We start from the raw sequence: 20,208 nt of genomic DNA on the forward strand, positions 1-20,208 counted from the left end.
TTCTGTGCACCAGACTTCAATTAATGGAAGGGTAGGACTACTCACATATTAAATACTGCAAATGTAAGACAAATGTGAAAAGATGAATTTTCTCCTCTGAGATTTTTTTTGCATAAAACTTGACTTCTCGTTTTTTTTTTTTTTTTGATGAATGGTTTTGCTTATGTTTCATTCGAAAAAGAAAACTATAAAGGTTTTAAATTGTGAATATATTTCCCTTGGGTATATACTTGATGGGAATAAACTTTTTTCTTTATTTCTAATTTAAAAGTTGCCCTTTTTCAGATAGTTTTGGTTTAAGTACTTTGAACAGTAACAACTGTCATGACTGATGATCTTTGTTTTTTGTCAAATGTTAATGTTTGGGTTTTCTGAGTGATATATTTAATAATCCCATTGCAACTGGAAAAGTTATAGTAGCTTGCAGTTGACCATTGCTAAAGAGCCATGCTTAACTTTAAAAACAGTTCTTGCCACAATCTCACAAAGCAAATTGTAGTTGGGTAATTTAATCTATTGTATTACATTATCTCTTAAACATATTAAATTTAGAAATACATAACAAATGATTCTGAAATATCTAGATAAGATGAGTCAAGCATTTGTTAGGTCATTTGTTATCAGTAGTGAAAACCAGTTGGTTGTAATATTTGGGGGCGCATTTATTAAGCCTCAAATTTTTCTGGTCAGGTTTTTTAAAAGGGAACAAAAAACATGAATTATTACAGATTTATTATTTCCCAAAGGTGCTAAAAATCTGAATCCTAAAATACTACATCTCAGACCTATCAAGATCATGTAGAAATCAATGGCAGATGTCCTTGAAGTTGTTTCTTAACATTGTGATCTGCGCTGGATAATCTGATAAAGTCTGGATTTCCAGTGCCAGTTTTGTGGAGATCTCTTTTTTTTCCAGGGGAGGTTTTTGACTTAGAATAAAAGTTTTAGGTAAAAAAGTACATTTCTGAAAACCCAAGTGAGTGCAGAAACTCACTCCTTTTTCCTTAAATCTGCATGTTTAGGATCCCCCAAAGTGTTGTTATCTATAGTCAATACTCCATTGTTAATAAAGTGTACGTGGGCCACATTCTTGAATTAAAAAGTTCTATTTTCATGCTGAAATATAGTTGAAATTTTGAATGCTGGACTGGCATGCTCCTTCTGTATGATTTGTATGCAATAAATATCACGTATCACCATTTACTCGCGACCTATATTAAGATTCTGAATGCCACCTGCTAGTACGTCTTGATTTTTAACCTTCTTTCCTTCCAGCATTTGTAGTGTGCTCAGAAAGTGCAACCTTGATTGTTGAGTCCTTTTTGTCCCATACTTTTTGCTTCACAAAAAAAAATATAAAACTAAATGTAGCAAGGAAAAATGTATTCTGAAATGAATTGCATATAAGCTGTAATACTGTATACAGTACATTTTTTAACATCTGCTGCATATACATAAAAACATAATAAAAAGAGTATTTACCTGAGGCTACTAGAATAAAAGATAAAAGTCAGTTTTAACTTGAACACCGAGTAAAAAATCTTATGCCTTTCCTCAGAGATACGAAATCTGACGGGCCAGATGATCAGTGCCTATATAATATTAATGTAAATGGAGAAAAGAAATGCCCTTAAGCTTTTTAGAGATCTAGTAGTAATGCATGCAATGGCCTACGGGTACGACAGGCTATATATTGACAGAAGAAAGATCTAAAATGATGCTTGGTGTAGATGAAAGGGCACTTGTAAGGGTTATAAACTTATAGATACACCTTCTATGAAAACGGTGAAAACAATCAACATGCTATAGAATAAAGGAAAGTACATGCTTTTCCACAGCAGGAGCTCTTGACACTGTGCGGTATGTTGTTTAAAGGGAATCTGTCATTGAAATTTTTTTTTTTTATTTGGGTCTTTAAATATTGTATAGCTTCAGTAACAGCAGTGTAAAATATATTATGTTTAGTAATTGTTTTGTGTTTTAACTGTTTTTATAGCAGAGTATACCTTTCCAAACTAAGGGGCAAATTCATAAAAATGTGAGATTAGAGATCACCACAGGAAAAAATCGCTTTCTATTGAATCCTATGGGATTTTTAGAATTGTATTTATCAATGGGTAAAAGTTATAGTTCATCATTTGGTAAATTCGATTCTAAAAATCCCATAGGAATAGAGAGTGGGTGAGTTTATCTTTGGGGATCTCACATTTTGATAAATATGCCCCTTGGAGGCACATTTATCAAGGGGCATATTTATCAAGGGTCGAATTTCGAATTGAAAAAAACTTCGAAATTTGAATTCAAGAAGACCAACCGAAATTAAGTCGAAGTTTTTTTTTCGAACAGGTCCATTTTCGATCGAATAGGTCTGTATTCGGCCGGATTCGAAACGTACAAATCTAAGCAATAGCGCATTCGGTTTTTCAAAGTCCACCAATTGACTCCAAATGGGTTCTAGGAGGTCCCCCATAGGCTAAAACAGCAATTCGGCAGGTTTTAGATGGCGAATGGTCAAAGTCAAATTTTTAAAGAGACATTACATGATAAATTTTGATATTCTCATTTTCCATTTTTTTTCAAATTCAAATTGAATTTGGACTATTCCCTAGTCGAAGTACACAAAAAATTTTTTTTTTTTTTCATTCTAAAATTCACCTCGACCTTTGATAAATCTGCCCTAAGAGTGAATTTCAAATTTATGTAAGTTTTTTAAAACTCCCATAAACTTCCATGAACCTGAAATCCAACCAATCGAAATTTATTATAAAAATCTAATTTTTTAAACTCGGGTGAATAGGATCGACCCGAAAACTTGAATCAAATTCAATTCGAATTTTAAAAACTCAATTTGAGTTTTTCTCCAAAAAAAACTCGAATGTCAGGAAGGCTGCAAACATCTCTAAATTGATCCCTGGACATTTCCCATTAAAATTAACAGCAATTTGGCAAGTTTTAGGTGGCTAATAATCAAATTAGAGTTCTTAAAGGGCCAGGCTATGATAAATCTCAAAAATCGAATTCAAATTTTTCGAAAAACTCAAATCGAATTTGAATAACTCCCTAGTCTAATTTGACAGTTGTGACCATAACAAAACTTCGGATTTTCAATTCGACCCTTGATAGATCTGCCCTTTAGTGTTGGCTACTAACAAATAATTTGATAAAAGTCAAGTCACTTCATAGTTTATAAAAAGAAAACAGTAAAGCCAGTACATAATATGTTTATTAAACAACATCACACTCAAACAACATCACACAAAATCATTTGTTAGATCTGGTTGGGCATTTTGCCCAAATTCAACCATACTACCTGATAATATAGACAGGTATGTCACCTAAATTTTTAGCAAACTATCCCGAAATCCTATTTGACTACAGTTGATCTGTCCAAATGGAAAATGTACTTCCTCATCTGCTGATACACCCTGCACCCATTGACATGGTGAGACTCCATGTGAGGAGGTTAGGGGAGCTATAATAATTTGTAAGTCTGCATGAACAGAACATTAGTATTTCACCATCAAATGTATGGCCAGGTTGTACAGTATACACACCTCGGCCCACTGACTAGTTGGTCAGATATCTTGAGGGTTGTCCTGTGTCATCTTAATCTTAAATGTAACATTGCATAGTTACCTACAGTTACACACAGTAGTTCACATTTTACCATTCACAGTTCTTTTATTAATTTTAAAATACACGAGAGCTTTGAATAACCTATAAAATCTAACCTTATGAGGGCAATGGTACATGGGAAGATTTCAGTTTTTTTTGTCTGCTGTATTTTTTCGTTATTTCAAAGAAGCAGGACCAAAACATCTAAATTCCCCTATATTGTCTCTCAAAGAATCGCCTGAAAGCAAAGCAGCAGTGCATGGCAACTTTTTGTCTGAACGCACTACCAAATTTTCAGATGACAAGACAAGGAGCTTGTGCTTTCAGGTGATCCTTGCGATGAACGGTTCTGGGTGATTTTAGTCGGTCTGCTCCCTTGTGTTTGGGCTACAAAAACCATGGTAGACAAAATGCTTCCTTACGTGTAATTTTCTTTACTGGTGCTTAGTGATGTCATTAGTTCTAATCAGTGCTTAGAGATGTCCATTGAGTCACATGACTTAAACACATGTACAGGTATGGGATCTGTTATTCAGAAAGCTCCGAATTACGAAATGGCCATCCCCCATAGACTCCATTTTATCCAAATAATCCAAATTTTCAAAAAATGATTTACTTTTTCACTGTAATAATAAAACAGTACTTTGTACTTAATCCAAACTAAGATATAATTAATCCTTGTTGGAAGCAAAACCAGCCTATTGGGGTTATTAAATATTACATGATTTCCTAATAGACATAAGGTATGAAATCTGTTATATGGAAACTCTCAGGTCCCGAGCATTCTGGATAACAGGTCCCATACCTGTATAATATAATTAATGCACTTACCAACCTTAAAGTATAAAGTTATTAGAAGCCATCTTGGAGTTCTATGATCTGCCGTGTTGTGAGTCTTTTGTATATTCTAGAAACTTCTTGGTGAATTGTAGCATTCATATATTTTATAACGTAGGGCAACATTGTGCCAAAATATGCTCATACTGTAATTTAGATTGTAGGTTTTCTTCTTTCAATATGGTATAGCTGTTTTATACTGACTTGTGTGTTACATTTCAGGAAGAAGATATTTTAGATCTGCTGGAGCAGTGTGAGTTAGATGATGAGAAACTGTCAGGAAAACCTACACGGCCAAAGGAGCCAAGGGTATGTTGAATAATTAAAATTACTCTTTAAGTATAATATATAACATCACTCATAATGTGAAACATACGACTGTTTAATGTGATGAAGAGAGGGGATTAGAGAAGCTGTGGACCAATGCTATGTAGAAGGCTGGGCAATCCACTTAGATAAAAAAAATTTTAACTGCATATCCATTAGGCTGGTGTTAAACTGCAAATAAACACTCATGTAGCCACTGTTAGAATTTTGTTGAAATTGCTTATTAATTAGGGCCTCATGGGGCCCACTATACCTCCTGGGCCCCCTGCAACCTTATTGTCATCTTCCTATTAGGGATGCACCAAATCTACTATTTTGGATTTGGCCGAACCCCCGAATCGTTTGCGAAAGATTCGGCCAAATACCGAACCGAATCCGAATTTGCATATGCAAATTAGGGGTGGGAAGGGGAAAATAATTTTTACTTCCATGTTTTGTGACAAAAAGTCACATGATTTCTATATTCCAAATTAGGATTCAGATTCAGTTCGGCCGGGCAGAAGGGTTCAGCCAAATCTGAATCCTGCTGAAAAAATCCCGAATTCTGTATTTGGTGCATTCCTACCTCCTATGTAGTTACGCCCCTATTGCTCTTTTGTATACACCTCTATTGCCCTATTGGATCCTTAACTAACATCTGTGCATTAATAACTATCTGATTTCTTTTATGCAGGGAAAATGGATTCCGTGCTGGAACGATTCATTCTTGCATGGAAAATAAGTGGCTAAATCTGAAAGGTTCTGTAAAAGTTTCCTAAGCAGTAACAATAGTTTAAATTTACGGACACTTGATAAATCACACCTTATAACGCTGCAATTACAATTACATCAACTACAAATAATCACCAGAGAGAGACTTTTTTTTACTATTTTCAAATTGCAAAAAATTGTAGGCAGTAGTTTTAATAGTGCCTGAAAAATTGAAAGAGTCAAGTTTGCCGATGTCTGCCTTTTTGATTAACCTAATACTACTTATAGATCTTTGTGTTAAAAATCATGTTGTTTAGGCATAATTTTTGTCTTTGCAGCTTTATCATCTATAGCATCCCCTGAAGTGTTGGTTTTAGCCCATCAATACTCAGGGGCCATTTTGACATGTTCCAATTGCTTTCAAATTTAATGAGGAAGTTTCCATATAAAAAGAGGGACACCTACTGTTTGTTTAGCAATGCTGTATTCTTCGTTATGGCCTGGTATGGCATTGCCCTTTAGAAAACCTGAAAAACTTTCTTTACATAAAATGTTCCCGACATTAAATCAGCATTATTTGGATAGGAATGATCACAAATGTTTTACCAGGCAACAGAATTAACTCCAGAAGCTCAATGAATGATACAACTCAAAAATGTTGGAATGTTAGTTTACGTTCATTCTGTTAAAATACTCACCAAAATGGAAATCTTTAAATAATTTTGATTTAGTAGGAAGTTTTTCACCATAGGATAATACTCAGCCTTACTTGACTGTTGAAAATGTATGATTTTTTGCTATAAAAAAAATCTCAGTCTTAAAGGGGAACTAAAGTCTAAAATAGAATAATGCTAGGAATGCTGTATTTTGTAAACAAACCATAAACATAAACTTACTGCACCAGAAGCCTAATAAAACAAAATAATTTATGCAAGTTGGCCGCAGTGGGTCATCATCTTGTAACTTTGTTAAGCATCTTTGCAAGACCAAGACCATGCACATGCTCAGTGTGGTCTGGGCTTCAGTTGGGAGGTTAAGATTAGGGATTGTCATAAATTATCAAAACAGCACAAGTCAAATAATATCTGCCATAGAAACCGATACAGCAGGGATCCCCAACCTTTTGAACCCGTGAGCAACATTCAGAAGTAAAAGGAGTTGGGGAGCAACACTAGCATGAAAAATGTTCTTGGGGTGCCAAATAAGTGGTGTGATTGGCCATTTAGTAGGATTGTCACCCTACATTGAGGTTCTGTTTGGCAGTACATCTGGTTTTTATACAACCAAAACTTGCCTCCAAGCTAGGAAGTCAAAAATTAGTACCTGCTTTGAGGCCACTGGGAGCAACATCCAAGGGGCTGGAGAGCAACATGTTGCTCACGAGCTACTGGTTGGGGACCACTGCGATACAGCAAGACTGATTAATAATCAGAATATGCAGACTGCAATTGGTCTGCGGATACAAATATCTACAGATTTGCTGGCTGCTTTATAGGGAAACAAACAAAGCTGCTCAAGGTCAGGGAAGTAAGGTTGGGGCCTCCCCCCTGCTGTTTGAAAGTATGATTGTTTCCCTGTAGAGCAGTTACACTGTAGGGACCGTCTGAAGTTTCCTATCTGCAGCTGTCAGAGCAAGTAAAACAAAGGGGGAATTTCACTGCATACAGTCAGGTTTATTATAAAAATGGTACACATTTTTCATTAAAGTATAATGGAGATAGATTTATTTTTCAATAAAGAAAGTAAAAATGGGATTTTATTTGACTTTACATTCCCGTTAACTTGTCTGACGTTGGGATCAAAAATATATTAAAAGCTGGTCATTCCACATTGTGTTGTCATATATAATTAGAGATTCTTAATATTCCAACACCTGTTTTATTTATTTATTTTTCAATATACCATGGTGGTCAATAATAATAATAAAATAAGTTAAACAAGTTAAACAAAAAGTAGCTGTACCAACATAGTGTATTACAGTGACCTCTACTGCACAATATTTTATTTCATAGGATGTGAGCCACTAGCTTGCAGAAAATTAGATCTTCAGTAAGGGCATACGTTTCTTATTTACAGTGATGAGAATTAACATTCTCTAAATGACATTAAAATGAACTCCAGAAAAACTGGAGCTGGTAGTGGTGAAAGGATTCTGTTTAAAATAACTGGAGGGTATTTTTCAGTTCAGCTTCAAATTTGCATTATAAAAAAACAGTGTGTTTTTTAAGATCCACAATTTTCCAAAACAAAATAAGGCAAACTGAGATCTGGGGCCTGCATTTTTTACACATTTTTTACACATTTTTTACACATTCAATGAGTCAATAGTTATTGAAGTAAGGTTTGGGTGCAGTCCAGTACCTGATCCTAAATTCTTTGTACTTTTAATTAACAATTGTTTGGTTTTAGTCATTCAATTAAAGATCAATAACATAGTAAGTTGATTAGGTTGAAAAAAGACACACGCCCATCAAGTTCAACCTATTAAGTCTATATATAATCTAACTGCTAGTTGACCCAGAGGAAAGCAAATAAAAACCATTTGAAGTCTCCCCAATTGGCCTCAGAGGGGAAAAGTCTTTCCTGACTCCAAGATGGCAATCAGACCATTCCCTGGATCAATTTGTACTATGAGCTATCTCCCATAACCCTGTATTCCCTCATTTGTTAAAAAGCCATCCAACCCCTTCTTAAAGCTATCTAATGTATCAGCCTGTACAACTGATTCAGGGAGAGAATTCCACATCTTCACAGCTCTCACTGTAAAAAATCCCTTCTGAGTGTTTAGATAGAATGATAAATGATAATGCATTGTGCAGTATTAACATAACATAACATAACATATTTCAATATTACTAAATACAGATAAGTTAACAGTGGGTTACATGTGTATTATTTATATAAGTATTGTAAAGTTCCTGTTGTTTAATATGGTGGATTCAAACAACAGCATAGGTTACACATCCATGCAGTTACTAAGAACAGTTAGCATTTAACACACACCCCTTACGCCCATAAAGGGTGTTTTCTGCAAAGTTTGTATGTAGATCAGCTGCTATGGCAACAGAGAAGAAAACAAAAAATAGTTCAATATTTTTAAACATTACAACAGCACCCAGTGTCCCAGTTTTTTTTCTTGAGGTTTACTTCCCCTTTAAACCTTCCACTCTTATTGGTGACATGGATGATTTTTCCAATCTGTTACCACCACCATTTGGCCAAATTGCCTACTTACAAACTGGAAATATGGTATATTGCCTGTAGTGTTAAGCTGGCCATAGATGTTGAGATTTTTAAAAGATCCCATCATTATCGTGAGACAACGATTATCTCGGAACGGTCGTACAATGGTACGATTTGTCCATCAACTAAAAAGACCAATTTGCCAGGAAAACAAAGTGGAGCTGCCTGCTTGGCCCTGCAAACACAGATAGATTGCACTGTGACCGACAAAGATTTTTTTTACCTGGCTGATCAATTTCCTGACAGATGTCGGCCGAAAAATCGTAAGATGTTCGATTGTCGAATCCCACTAACCACACGATAATTTTGTAGGATTCGTCGGACTTCACTAAAATTGGTCGTTCGGCAAGAGAAATCTTTGCGTCTATGAGGACCTTTAGGGTCAGGGCAGATTCAGGGAGATTAGTCGGCTGCTCCCCGAACTGCCTCCCCTGCTTTCCCGCCAGCTAAATTGTAAATCGACGGCTGGATGGCACTCGGCGCGATTCATTTTCTGAAGTCGTCCGAAGTTTCCTCGTGAGGCAACTTCGGAAAACTAATTGCAGCGAGTGCCATCCCGCTGGCTCCCCTTGTTCGCGGCGACTAATCTCCCCGAACTCCTCCCCACCGGCTAAAATGTAAATCGCCGGTGGGAAGGCACTCTGCGTGATTTGTTTTCCAAAGTTGCCCCAAGTGGAAACTTCTGGCGACTTCGGAAAACATATTGCGCCTAATGCCATCCCGCCGGCGATTTACATTCTACCCGACGGGAAGGCAGGGGAGGCAGTTCGGGGAGATTCGTCGCCCTGAAGAAGAGGAGATTTGTCGCCGAGCGACTGATCTCCCTGAATCTGCCTGTGTGCCCTGACCCTTAGCATGTCTCTCCCTCCTTCCAGGTCAGCTTCTCATGTTCCCATAAAGAAATACAAATCCAGAATAGTGTAACACCAGTTATTAAAAAAAGTATATTTAAAAACAATTTTGCACTCACATTTGTTTGAAGGATTTTTCTGCAAGTTGTTTAAGGAATTTTGCCATGCAAAAACTGGGGCATCAGTGCAAAGGGGTTTTGCTCAACTCCATGGGGTATATTTACCAAAGAGTGAAGTTACAGATCGCCACAGTCCGCTAGAGTGAAATACCGCCTCTCTCCATTCATTTCTATGGCATTTTTAAAGGCATATTTATCAAAGGGTGAACTTTCACTTTCACCCATTTATTAATACTCTTTTAGAAATCCCATAGAAATGAATGGAGAGAGGCTGTATTTCACTCTAGTGGACTGTCGTGAACTCAGACTTTGCTCTTTGATAAAAATACCCTTATTTCTGTTCCAGACTAGTGACAGTCAATGGGAAACCAAGGAGTCTTCTTCAAAATGACTGCTTTGGTTACAGTGCAAATAGAATATGGAAAGGCTTGTTTAACCAGAAAACTACTAGTGCCAATCATTCCAGATGATAGATCCCGTGCATGGTAGCTGAGACGAGTATCTAAGGAAGTATCCTTTGACAGGCCACAACAGCTTAATTGCATATGCTTATATATCTTACCATAAATGATATGTTATATATGTAACTACATCTGGGTATAATGGATATTTATTATATGTGACAGCACTGACTAAAGTTAACCTAACAGTATTCCATAATACTCAGCAGCACGAGTCAAGTGGCTGATTTAGGGAAAAAAAGTTACTTTGAAGGACCAGTTTAATAAATATTTACATATCTAAAAACTATATATATTCAAGAAGTTAATTTATCATCCTTTGTAAGGGAGTTATTTATATTGATCCAGTAAACAAAATATATTAGATTAATTTAATATGTGCATACATGCATCATTTTCTGTACATGTATGTTGAGTAGATAATTCTGTTCTCTTTATACCATGGATATGGGTTGGTTTGACCGATTGGGTCTAACTATAACAATAGAATATTTTTTTTTTCATTTAAAGCTACTAGATTTTGTTCTTTTGAATAATGTCACCCTGCTTACCTACCAATCTCCCACAACATTTTATTAGGCGTTTTACACCTTAACGTAAAAAATGTTTACGTGTTTGGCTTAGACTGAACTGTCTGTATCTTTTTGAATTGTTTTAATTCTTTGCAGTTATTTTCTTCTGAGGCAAAATTCTTTTCATTGTGCTATTAAAGTTGACCCATACCTGCATTTGATAATAAAATCTTCACTTCATTCCATTAATTTCTTAATGATACTAAGAAAAAAACGGTGCCATAATTATTTGGCATCAAATGGCATATTAATCTGACATTATCAAAGTAATTCACACATTTGTGATGGAATTAAGTGACAAATCTGATAAATTACAATGAGTTTTCAATTAGAAATCGGCATTACATCATTAGTAGTGATATTCCTTAAATAGATATTGTACAGTGCAGAAAAATTTGCAATGAATATTTATATAGTTAACCATATTGTAACATATTACAACTTTTAAAATCCACCCTTGTGGAATACCTTTTGAAGTAAAGTCTTTACCTTAGTTTTGACATTTTATTTGAATTATAATTTATAATATATACTTCATATGCCTTTGTCATTAGCATGATATTACTACAATGGCTACTTATTCTTTATACTTTATACCTTTCTTACTTATTTAATGTTGAGTGCTGTTAGTCATTTTGTGTTTTTTTTCTGAAAGAATTGACAGGAATTGATCAGGAAAATATTAGCGCCATTTCTTGCAAGCCACAGAAATATACAACATTGCATTTTGTTGTTTTAATATGCAAATCACAATACATGATTTTGTCATGGAATTCGCATAATTTTAAATGCACAAACCTGGAGTATTTTGTGGTTTTCCATAAGTAGCAATGGCTAGAGGCTCAGTTCAGCTTTAGTGGATTTAATTAAAATAAACAAATTTAAGTGAATCAGGATAGCAGAACAGACATTCCACGTTTATTTTCATCTGTCGAATAATGCCTGCTCTACCAATTTTTGGCCTGGCTTGCAAACCACTCCAGCAGTTAGGGTTGACACAAATTTGCTCATCTCACAGGGCAATGAACTGGATATCACCACAGAGATTCTGGATAAATCCATGAGGGCTAAACACATTGAAGAAGGCATGGCTTGTATTTAAAGTACTGTGCTCTAAAACTATTGGATTTAATGCATTACGTTTCATTAAATGCTTCCATCTGCAATCCAAACTGTAGTTTTCCCATGACTAGCTACAAATTAACTAACAATGCTCCTTTATGTTTACTTCCCCATCAAAAATGTTTAACTTTGTATATGTGAAGAATTGTGTTGAACATTTTATAGATGATTTTCTAAATCCAATGTTATATATTTATAATAAACATCAGAGCACTGAAGCTTATAGGAGAACTAAACCCCCCATTGTGATTAGTCCCCATTGGCCCCCCTCCCTGCCTCCCCCTGCACAGTCTTACCCCTGAATTGTTTCCCCTCTAGCGACCGCAAATGCAGATTGAGCGCCGCAGAGCTCACGGGCACCATCTTCTTCTTTAAGGCGTATTGGCGCATTCTCAGTTGGAGCAATCATTCCGACAACTGAGTATGTGCCAGAAAGAGACACAAATTGCCGAAGGGGAAAAAGAAGACAGGAAGATTACAGAAGAGAAAACTATGGTGCCCGTGAGCTCTGTTGCGCTCACTCTGCATTTGCGGGTGCTATTTCTAGAGGGGAAACAATTCAGGGGTAAGACTGTGCAGGGAGAGGGGCCAGCACAGGGAGGGGGGCCAGCGGAGGGGGAGCAATGGGGACTTATCACAATGGGGGTTTAGTTCTACTTTAAAATGATTACTTTTTATGCTGCCAGCTAAATGTAGATCTCAGCTATAGATGAAATGTAATGTTTTCCATCATTGCCTCCTTATTTGTTGCAAATTGAACAAAACGTGCTGATGGTACAGGGTTTATATAGGCATAGGGTGTAAGAAGGGGCAACATAGCATGATCAGAATGACATTGACTTATTCAAAGGGAGTGTTCTGGATTTAGTTTTGTGCTTAATTAAAATCTGTTCCCTCTATATTTAAGCACACATCTTTCCACTAGTGATGAGCGAATCTGTCCCGTTTCGCTTTGGCAAAAAATTTGTGAAATGGCAAAAAATTTGCAAAACACACTTTAGTCAATAGGCACCAACAATGTTTTTACGTGTCAACAATTTTTCTTGTCTCTGCATCATTTTTGTCTCTGCAACTTTTTTGTCACAGCAAATTTTCGCGAAAAAATTTTCAGATGGCAAATGCGGAATTTTGCAGCAAATCCATGGCTGTCAAAAAATTCCAGGTCCAATACAGGCCTTCTCTGAATATATATCTGCTTTGATACATATGAGGTAATTGGGGATTCTGTAGTTTGATTCCTTACAGTGCAAGGCTAATATTGTGGCAGTAAGCAAAAGTAAATGTTTATTTACTGTATACAACTGATTCCATCATACCACTTTGGATAATGTATATATTAACCTAGTGGGAACCAAATAATATCAGTTCAATTTCCTCTTTAGTCTACTGCATTTTTCTTCTTAAAGTTCACAAAGGTTATACTTCACTTTGTTTTCACAATTTCCTGCTACAATTCTTATATTCGCATGGAAGAGATGCATACTAATCTTTATTTCTCTTCACTGACTTGACAATATATCAGCAGAAAGCTATGCACCTTGCTGTTTGCTTGACGAAAAATCCATTTTCCTAGTAACGTTAACAAAGAAGCCGAGAGCAAGGCAATAATAAATTATTCCGTACTCAAAACACATAGAATATTACACTATATTTCAATGGCGCTAGCGTGCAGCATTAAAACAGGAGGTAGACAATTTACATTGTTTAATGAGTGCTTATAATAAATGTGTTTATTAAAGTAGCAGAACAATGTGCTAAAATGTTTGTGAGCTTTATACAAATTTTAGAAAGTGCTGCAACAAAGAGCAGCAACAACAGCAACAAAAAGTATTCTTGTGCAGCTTCCAGTGTTTTCCATATTAACCTGGAAAGACAGAATCCATTACAGTGGTATGTACAAGTGCCTATTAGTGCTCCATTATACTAGAGCTGTGCATGAGTTTGCTAGCTCAACCATCTTTGATGAATGAGGTGCAAGGTATAATGTTTGCTAGTATATCTGTATGCTAGCCCTGTACCTACCTCTTTACCTGCAATGTTGCCACCTTTTAAGTAAGAGGTGCAAGCTCCCCCCATTTGTGTGTAATGTATGTCACATGTCTAAACTTCCAGAATATGGAGAAAAGTTTTGGTTGAGGCAGGAGTTCATAGAAGAAATAGGGTGAATTGAGATGATTCTATGCACTTTCTTAGTTAAGGAGCCTGTGTATTTTGTTTTTTTAAAAAAGTTTATTCTTTAAGAATTTAGTTAAAAAAACATTAAATATTCATATATGATTCAAACACACAAAGTCAAACCCAAAACCATTTATTAAATGCCTACAGTTGTCATAATAGGACACATTTCCTTTATACCTGTGAATATTATATAAAAGTAGTGTAGCATTGGTAAAATAAAATAAATGTATTTCTGAAAGTATATTGTCATGTTTCATTCTTGTGTGGAGGATTGAAGGTACTGATATTGTTATATTTATTTTCTTGGCAAAGCACAGTAGTCTAGACACACAACCAGGTGGAAATGTAGGTATATGCCTATGATGAGAGCTTGTCTCACAAGGCACACACCCTTTAACTGAAAGTCCAAGTTTACATTTATTACACTTTTATTTGGGGCCAATTCTCAAAACGTTAAAAAAGTGAGTGTTATTTATAGCTTGTGTGAAAAATGGCATCACTTCTTATATTTTTAGAATTAATGATCGATTCACTAAAAGTTCACTTGTCTGACTTAAGAAGGGATTGTTTTTGTTAATTTTCCACGAACTGTGTGCGGTATTTCATAGCATGCAATATTTTGTGCGTTATTTTAAAGAAAACACGCAATATTGTCACTTGTTATTAGTGCAATCTATAGCACCTAAGACATTCAGAGTGCCACTGACAGAGTAGAAGTCTCCTTTTACAGTATTCCAATCTTTCCTATTCCTGGGAAACTTAATATAATTTCCAGACACAGAACACTACTTTCCACTTTGCAGCTCTCTTATTGGTTACCAGTGAGTAACTAATCAGTGACTTGAGGGGAGGCCATATGGGTCATAACCATTTGCTTTTGAATCTGAGCTGCATACTAAGGATCAAAAGCAAGCTAACTGAACAGTTATGTGTCCCCCTTCAAGTCGCGGACTAACTAAGAGTTAAAGGGGTGGTTCACCTTTAAGGTAACTTTTAGGGGCAAATTCATCAAGGGTCGAATATCGAGGGTTAATTAACCCTTGATATTCGTCTGGGAATGAAAATCCTTCGACTTCGAATATCGAAGTCGAAGGATTTTGCGCAAATACTGCGATCGAACGTTCGAAGGAATAATCGTTCGATCGAATGATTAAATCCTTCCAATCGAACGATTCGAAGGATTTTAATCCAACGATCGAAGGATTATCCTTCGACCAAAAAAACTTAGTCAAGTCTATGGGGACCTTCCCCATAAGCTAACATTGGGTTCAGTAGCTTTTAGGTGGTGAACTAGGGGGTCAAAGTTTTTTCTTAAAGAGACAGTACTTCGACTATCGAATGGTCGAATAGTTGAACGATTTTTAGTTCAAATCCTTCGATTCGAAGTTGTAGTCGAAGGTCGACGTAGCCCATTCGATGGTCGAAGTAGCCAAAAAAAACGTCGAAATTCGAAGTTTTTTTTCTTCTATTCCTTCACTCGAAGTTAATGAATTGGCCCCTTAGTATGTTATAGAATGGCCAATTCTAAACAACTTTTCAATTGGTTTTCATTATTTATTATTCATTTGTTAGATAACTATTTTTAAATTTTTTGCCTTTTTCTTCTGTTTGCAGCTTTCAAATGGGTGTCGCTGACTCCCTTCTAAAAAACAAATGCTCTGTACGGCTACAAATGTATTTTTATTGTTACTTTTTATTACTGATCCTTCTATTCAGAACCTCTCCTATTCATATTCCCGTCTCTTATTCAAATTAATGCATGGTTGCTAGAGTAATTTGGACCCTAGTTACCTGATCGCTTAAGATGCAAATTGAAGAGCTGCTGAATAAAAAGCTAAATAACTCAAAAACCTTCAATAATAAAAAATTATCTCAGAATATCACTCTCTATGTCATACTAAAAGTTATCTCAAAGGTGACCAACCCCTAAAAGTAAAGTAGTTAAGTTAAAGTAGTGTTCTGCATATTATATTAGCCATCCAGTCAATCCAGCCTTTAGAGACATTTTTTATTTTGCACAGCCTATCGATTTATCCAGGTTTTTTGTTTACACTGAACTGTTCCTTTAAGTTCTAGTAACAGAAAATTAATATAGTCAAATAATATTGTTGTGTTTTCCACTATTTAGTAAAATTAAAAAAAGAGAGTTATTTATTTTACTCTTATCTGTATTACTACCAAGTGATTGTTTGGCTCTGCTGATGAGAGTAATGTTGCACAGTTCATATTTGCAATGGAGGTTGAACATTTATGTCCGAACAGTTTTAGTCACAAAGAGTAACATAATTTACAATAAGAACAACAAGAATATCCATACTTTGGCACTTAGATATCATTATACAAAATGATAAACTGCCCTGATATTGTTTTTTATATACAGCAAACACAATTGTAATGCAAAATTAATATTGATGATAAACTAACTAGTAAGAGATCATACACTTTGTCATTTGTAATGTGACTGATTGCAAATGAGTGATAATAAGGAAATATAATTCATAACATGCACTCTCCCTAATTTGGTGCTTTAAATTATAGCGGATTGCATCACAGATGTAAAAGAATTAGAACTGCCTATAATGTGAAAGACTGTATCTGAAAATTGTGACAGGTCAATTTTATTTGTATTTAGAAACTTGATGTATTTCACTTAAGGGCCCTGATATATAGCAATCAATAAAATGTTTTATATACGTTGGATAAAACTGTTGAGAATTTAGTATTAATGCCTTAAACACTAAATAAAACAGAATTGTGGCAAGAACATTTGGATATATGATATTACGTCAGGAAGTTAGATTAAATCACCTATGATATTTTTGTTAACCTAATGTAACAACATTTACTGTACCTTAGGACTGTTTAGCTGGATAATATTGTATACAAATTCAGCAACATAACACAGTAACATATACAGTAGTTATGACTAATGGTATGGGACTGTTTATGTATGCATACAGCGTAGAGGAAGTGAAGGAACTGGTAAAAAAGAGTTGTATCAGTTAATTGTATGATAAGTATCAAGGGCACGTAGGATAGTCACCATCCCCTCATTAAAACTGGGTGTTTTTTCTAATGTTTTCTCTCGCATGCCAAATGCATTGAAGTCAATGAGCATTTTTCTTGCATTTTTTTGCCTCGTGAAACAAAATACATGGCACCATTATGGCACAGATTTCTAAAGAGTTTTGGCGACGAGTTCCCATTGGCTGACAATGCTAAACTACAGGGGAACTGGGGGTTACAATGTGCTAGTTTTATTATGCTTTTTCACAAGTTTAAGGGGCCCATTTATTAAATCTCAAGTTTATCTGGTTGAGGTTTAACAGGGGAAAACTAATTTTTCTTGGAAAAAAACCCTCAAATCTAAAAATACTCCATCTCAAACCTATAGTGGTCATGTAGAAATCAATGGCAGATGTCCCTGAGGTTGTTTCTTGACATTGTGATCTGCACTGGATAATCAAATAAAATCGGGGTTTCTGTTTGATAATCAGAAGAGTTTTCTCGATTTTGTTGTGACATTTTTTCCCCTCCAACTTTTTCAAGAAGAATTAATGATAAATTAGTTCAATTCATGGAAGGGAGTTAGGTTGACTTTGTTTTAATAAATAAAATAAAAAGATTAATTTGAGTTTTGGTAAATAACCCCCTAAGTGTTAGATCCTCTGCAGAAAACCCAAAAGCCTAAAGCCGCATGTTTTCAAGAGCCTCTTTATTACATTTTTCATCCTTTGCTAATCTTGTGGTAGCCAAGGTAATATAAAGTTAGTTCAGCCAGATCTTCCTCTGTTGATCTCTACAAATATTATAAGATTTAAGCTATATCTACCAATACAGAGAAAAACTAGATGCACCAAAAATACAATTTAGAGATTTTACCTCATTACAAATAACATTGTTTAATTGCTCATTTCTATATCCTTTGCCTCTGGTAAAAGTCTGGAGACCATTTGAGATCGTAATTTGCAGTGGAACAAGGCTACTTTGATATATTATGTAAGTGATCTTCCTACTGCTGGTCTTGCCTGTTAATGGATAAAAACCACAGTACCTGTTCCTAATGAAGCTGATTACAAACTAAATTGTAAACAGGTGTAACCACTTTAATTTTGTCTTGATGTACCATTATTATCTTATATATTAAAGGGGGGGGGGGCTTTACTTTAGTTTTAAATTAAAAGTAACATATGGGTAATTATTATCAATAGGTATGATAGTAAATACCTACTAACTTGCTGGGTGAGGGACAATGGGATGAAGGAGAAAGCATGATTCAATTATATTGAATATAATGTGATGGATAAATGTAATTTTATTTCTTAAATACCCCATTCTTTCATTTACAGACCTGTTTATACCATAGTACAACAGCACTTTACTAAATCAAAACACATAGATGCCTATAGTATAAAATGTCAAATTTCTAATTTCTAAATGTCTAATATTCCATTGAATGGTTTTGACCCAAAAATTTGAATCATATTTGATCCATATGCAATTCGTAAGAATCGTAAATAGTAAAAAGGTCTTTATTGAAGTACAAGTGTGGATTTCAGGCTGTAGTGCCTACACTAAAAACATTATGGTGATGTCTGCTCCCTTATGTGGAAGGTCTGGAGCATTGCACCTGGGCCTCCTTGATTATGTGGTAAGTCTCTTTAAAAAGAAATATGTGTAATGATAAGGCTATTAACATCAACAAATAGCTCAACTGACCTTTGCCATTAACTTATACATTAACTCGACAGGTTTTAGGTCGCGAATATTCGAATTAAGACTGTTTCCATGCCGAGGTGTGATAAATCTCACATTCTAATTTATATTCGAATAGGAGGATTAAATTCAAATGTGTGAATTTTGACACTCAAAAATTCTAATTCAAATTTACTATTCGAGCCTTGATAAATCTGCCCCATAGTATATTTAGTGACTTATATCTATTAACAATCAAGGAGGTGTCAGGCAAATTCAATTATATGCTTATATGTTTTTTAAAGGGAGGAAGAAACCCCACTCTGACAAAACAAGAACATACTCAGAACCCAAGTGCTGAAAACCCAAATGTTAACCACTGAATCATGCGACATTACCTGCTTGGATTTTAACATAAAACATGTTGAGATCATGGAGAAAAAATCTCTAAGTGTCTCAGATTGATTTATTCTTGTAAATTGTCTTTATCTAAAATTAGTGGATTTTCTGACTTTTTCTTGGCCACACAGTTGAGATAGAAATGTCTGCTTTTAAAACAGAAAATAATCACTTCTGTGCTTCAGGCTACTGATCTCATCTCGTAGTGAAGAAATATCTGTGGTTTTGCAAACATTTGTGAACTCTACCTAGATAATAGGTATTGGGAGTGGGCCAACTTGTCTTTGTTAATCTGTACATAATTATCATTATTAATTCTAGTAATGAGAGTATTGTCTATAAAATTTTAAACACCTTTCTTATTTTCTCCCCCAAACTCATATTCCATGATCCAGAAGATTTGAGAGGAACAGATTTATTGAGTTTTTACCTTCAAAAAGAACTACTTGTTTTTCAGTGGCTTGGTCAAAGTTCTACTACATTGTTGAGGAGTGGATGAACAATCTGACATTTAGTGCTAATATATTCAACCAACGATAAGAGCAGTGGGGTAATATAAATTATTTTTGTGCACACACATATTACCTATTCTTAAAAGGTATGCAATCATTAATAAATACTACTACACCATCCATACTATCTATCAACACAAATAAATGTTACTGTCTACTAAAGAACATTTGCAGCTATACCTAATGAGATCCGTCCACTGTTCAAGTGTAATCAAAAGTTCTTATTTGAGATAGGTACAGCATTTGGGGTGACTATGGGACTGACTTTCTTGCTTGAATTTTTGATAAATGTCCATGTGGTTTTATCCCTGTGGGGCATACCACTCAACTATCGCTTATGCTACGACAAGTAGACAGTTTGAGTTTGAAAAAAATATCTTACTTTACCTGTGCCATTTAATTTTAAACATATAAATTCAGAGGCCTACTCAGCACTGATTGCGTATGACTGTACATCCACCACAAACCCAAAAAAACCCTCTATTGATTTTCCAATACACATGCAAAGTTTTGCATTCATACTGTTTAGTCACTGTTGTTTATATAGTGAATAAAGTACCCCCTCTTGTAAAATATATTATAAGTTA

The 20,208-nt window shown here is 35.2% G+C and overlaps 1 protein-coding gene across 3 annotated transcripts in view; it reads left to right on the top strand.

Moving 5' to 3' along the window:
- ttll7.L (tubulin tyrosine ligase like 7 L homeolog) overlaps nt 1-20,208 on the top strand; it is a 136,226-nt gene that overhangs the window by 67,163 nt on the left and 48,855 nt on the right. For all 3 annotated transcript variants that reach the window (XM_018256687.2, XM_018256686.2, NM_001092004.1), the window contains one exon: nt 4,675-4,761. In XM_018256687.2, coding sequence (XP_018112176.1) covers nt 4,675-4,761 — 87 coding nt within the window. The remainder of the gene's footprint in view (nt 1-4,674; nt 4,762-20,208) is intronic.

The sequence above is a fragment of the Xenopus laevis genome, chromosome 4L (genome assembly GCF_017654675.1).
Source record: "Xenopus laevis strain J_2021 chromosome 4L, Xenopus_laevis_v10.1, whole genome shotgun sequence".
Lineage (NCBI taxonomy): Eukaryota > Metazoa > Chordata > Amphibia > Anura > Pipidae > Xenopus > Xenopus laevis.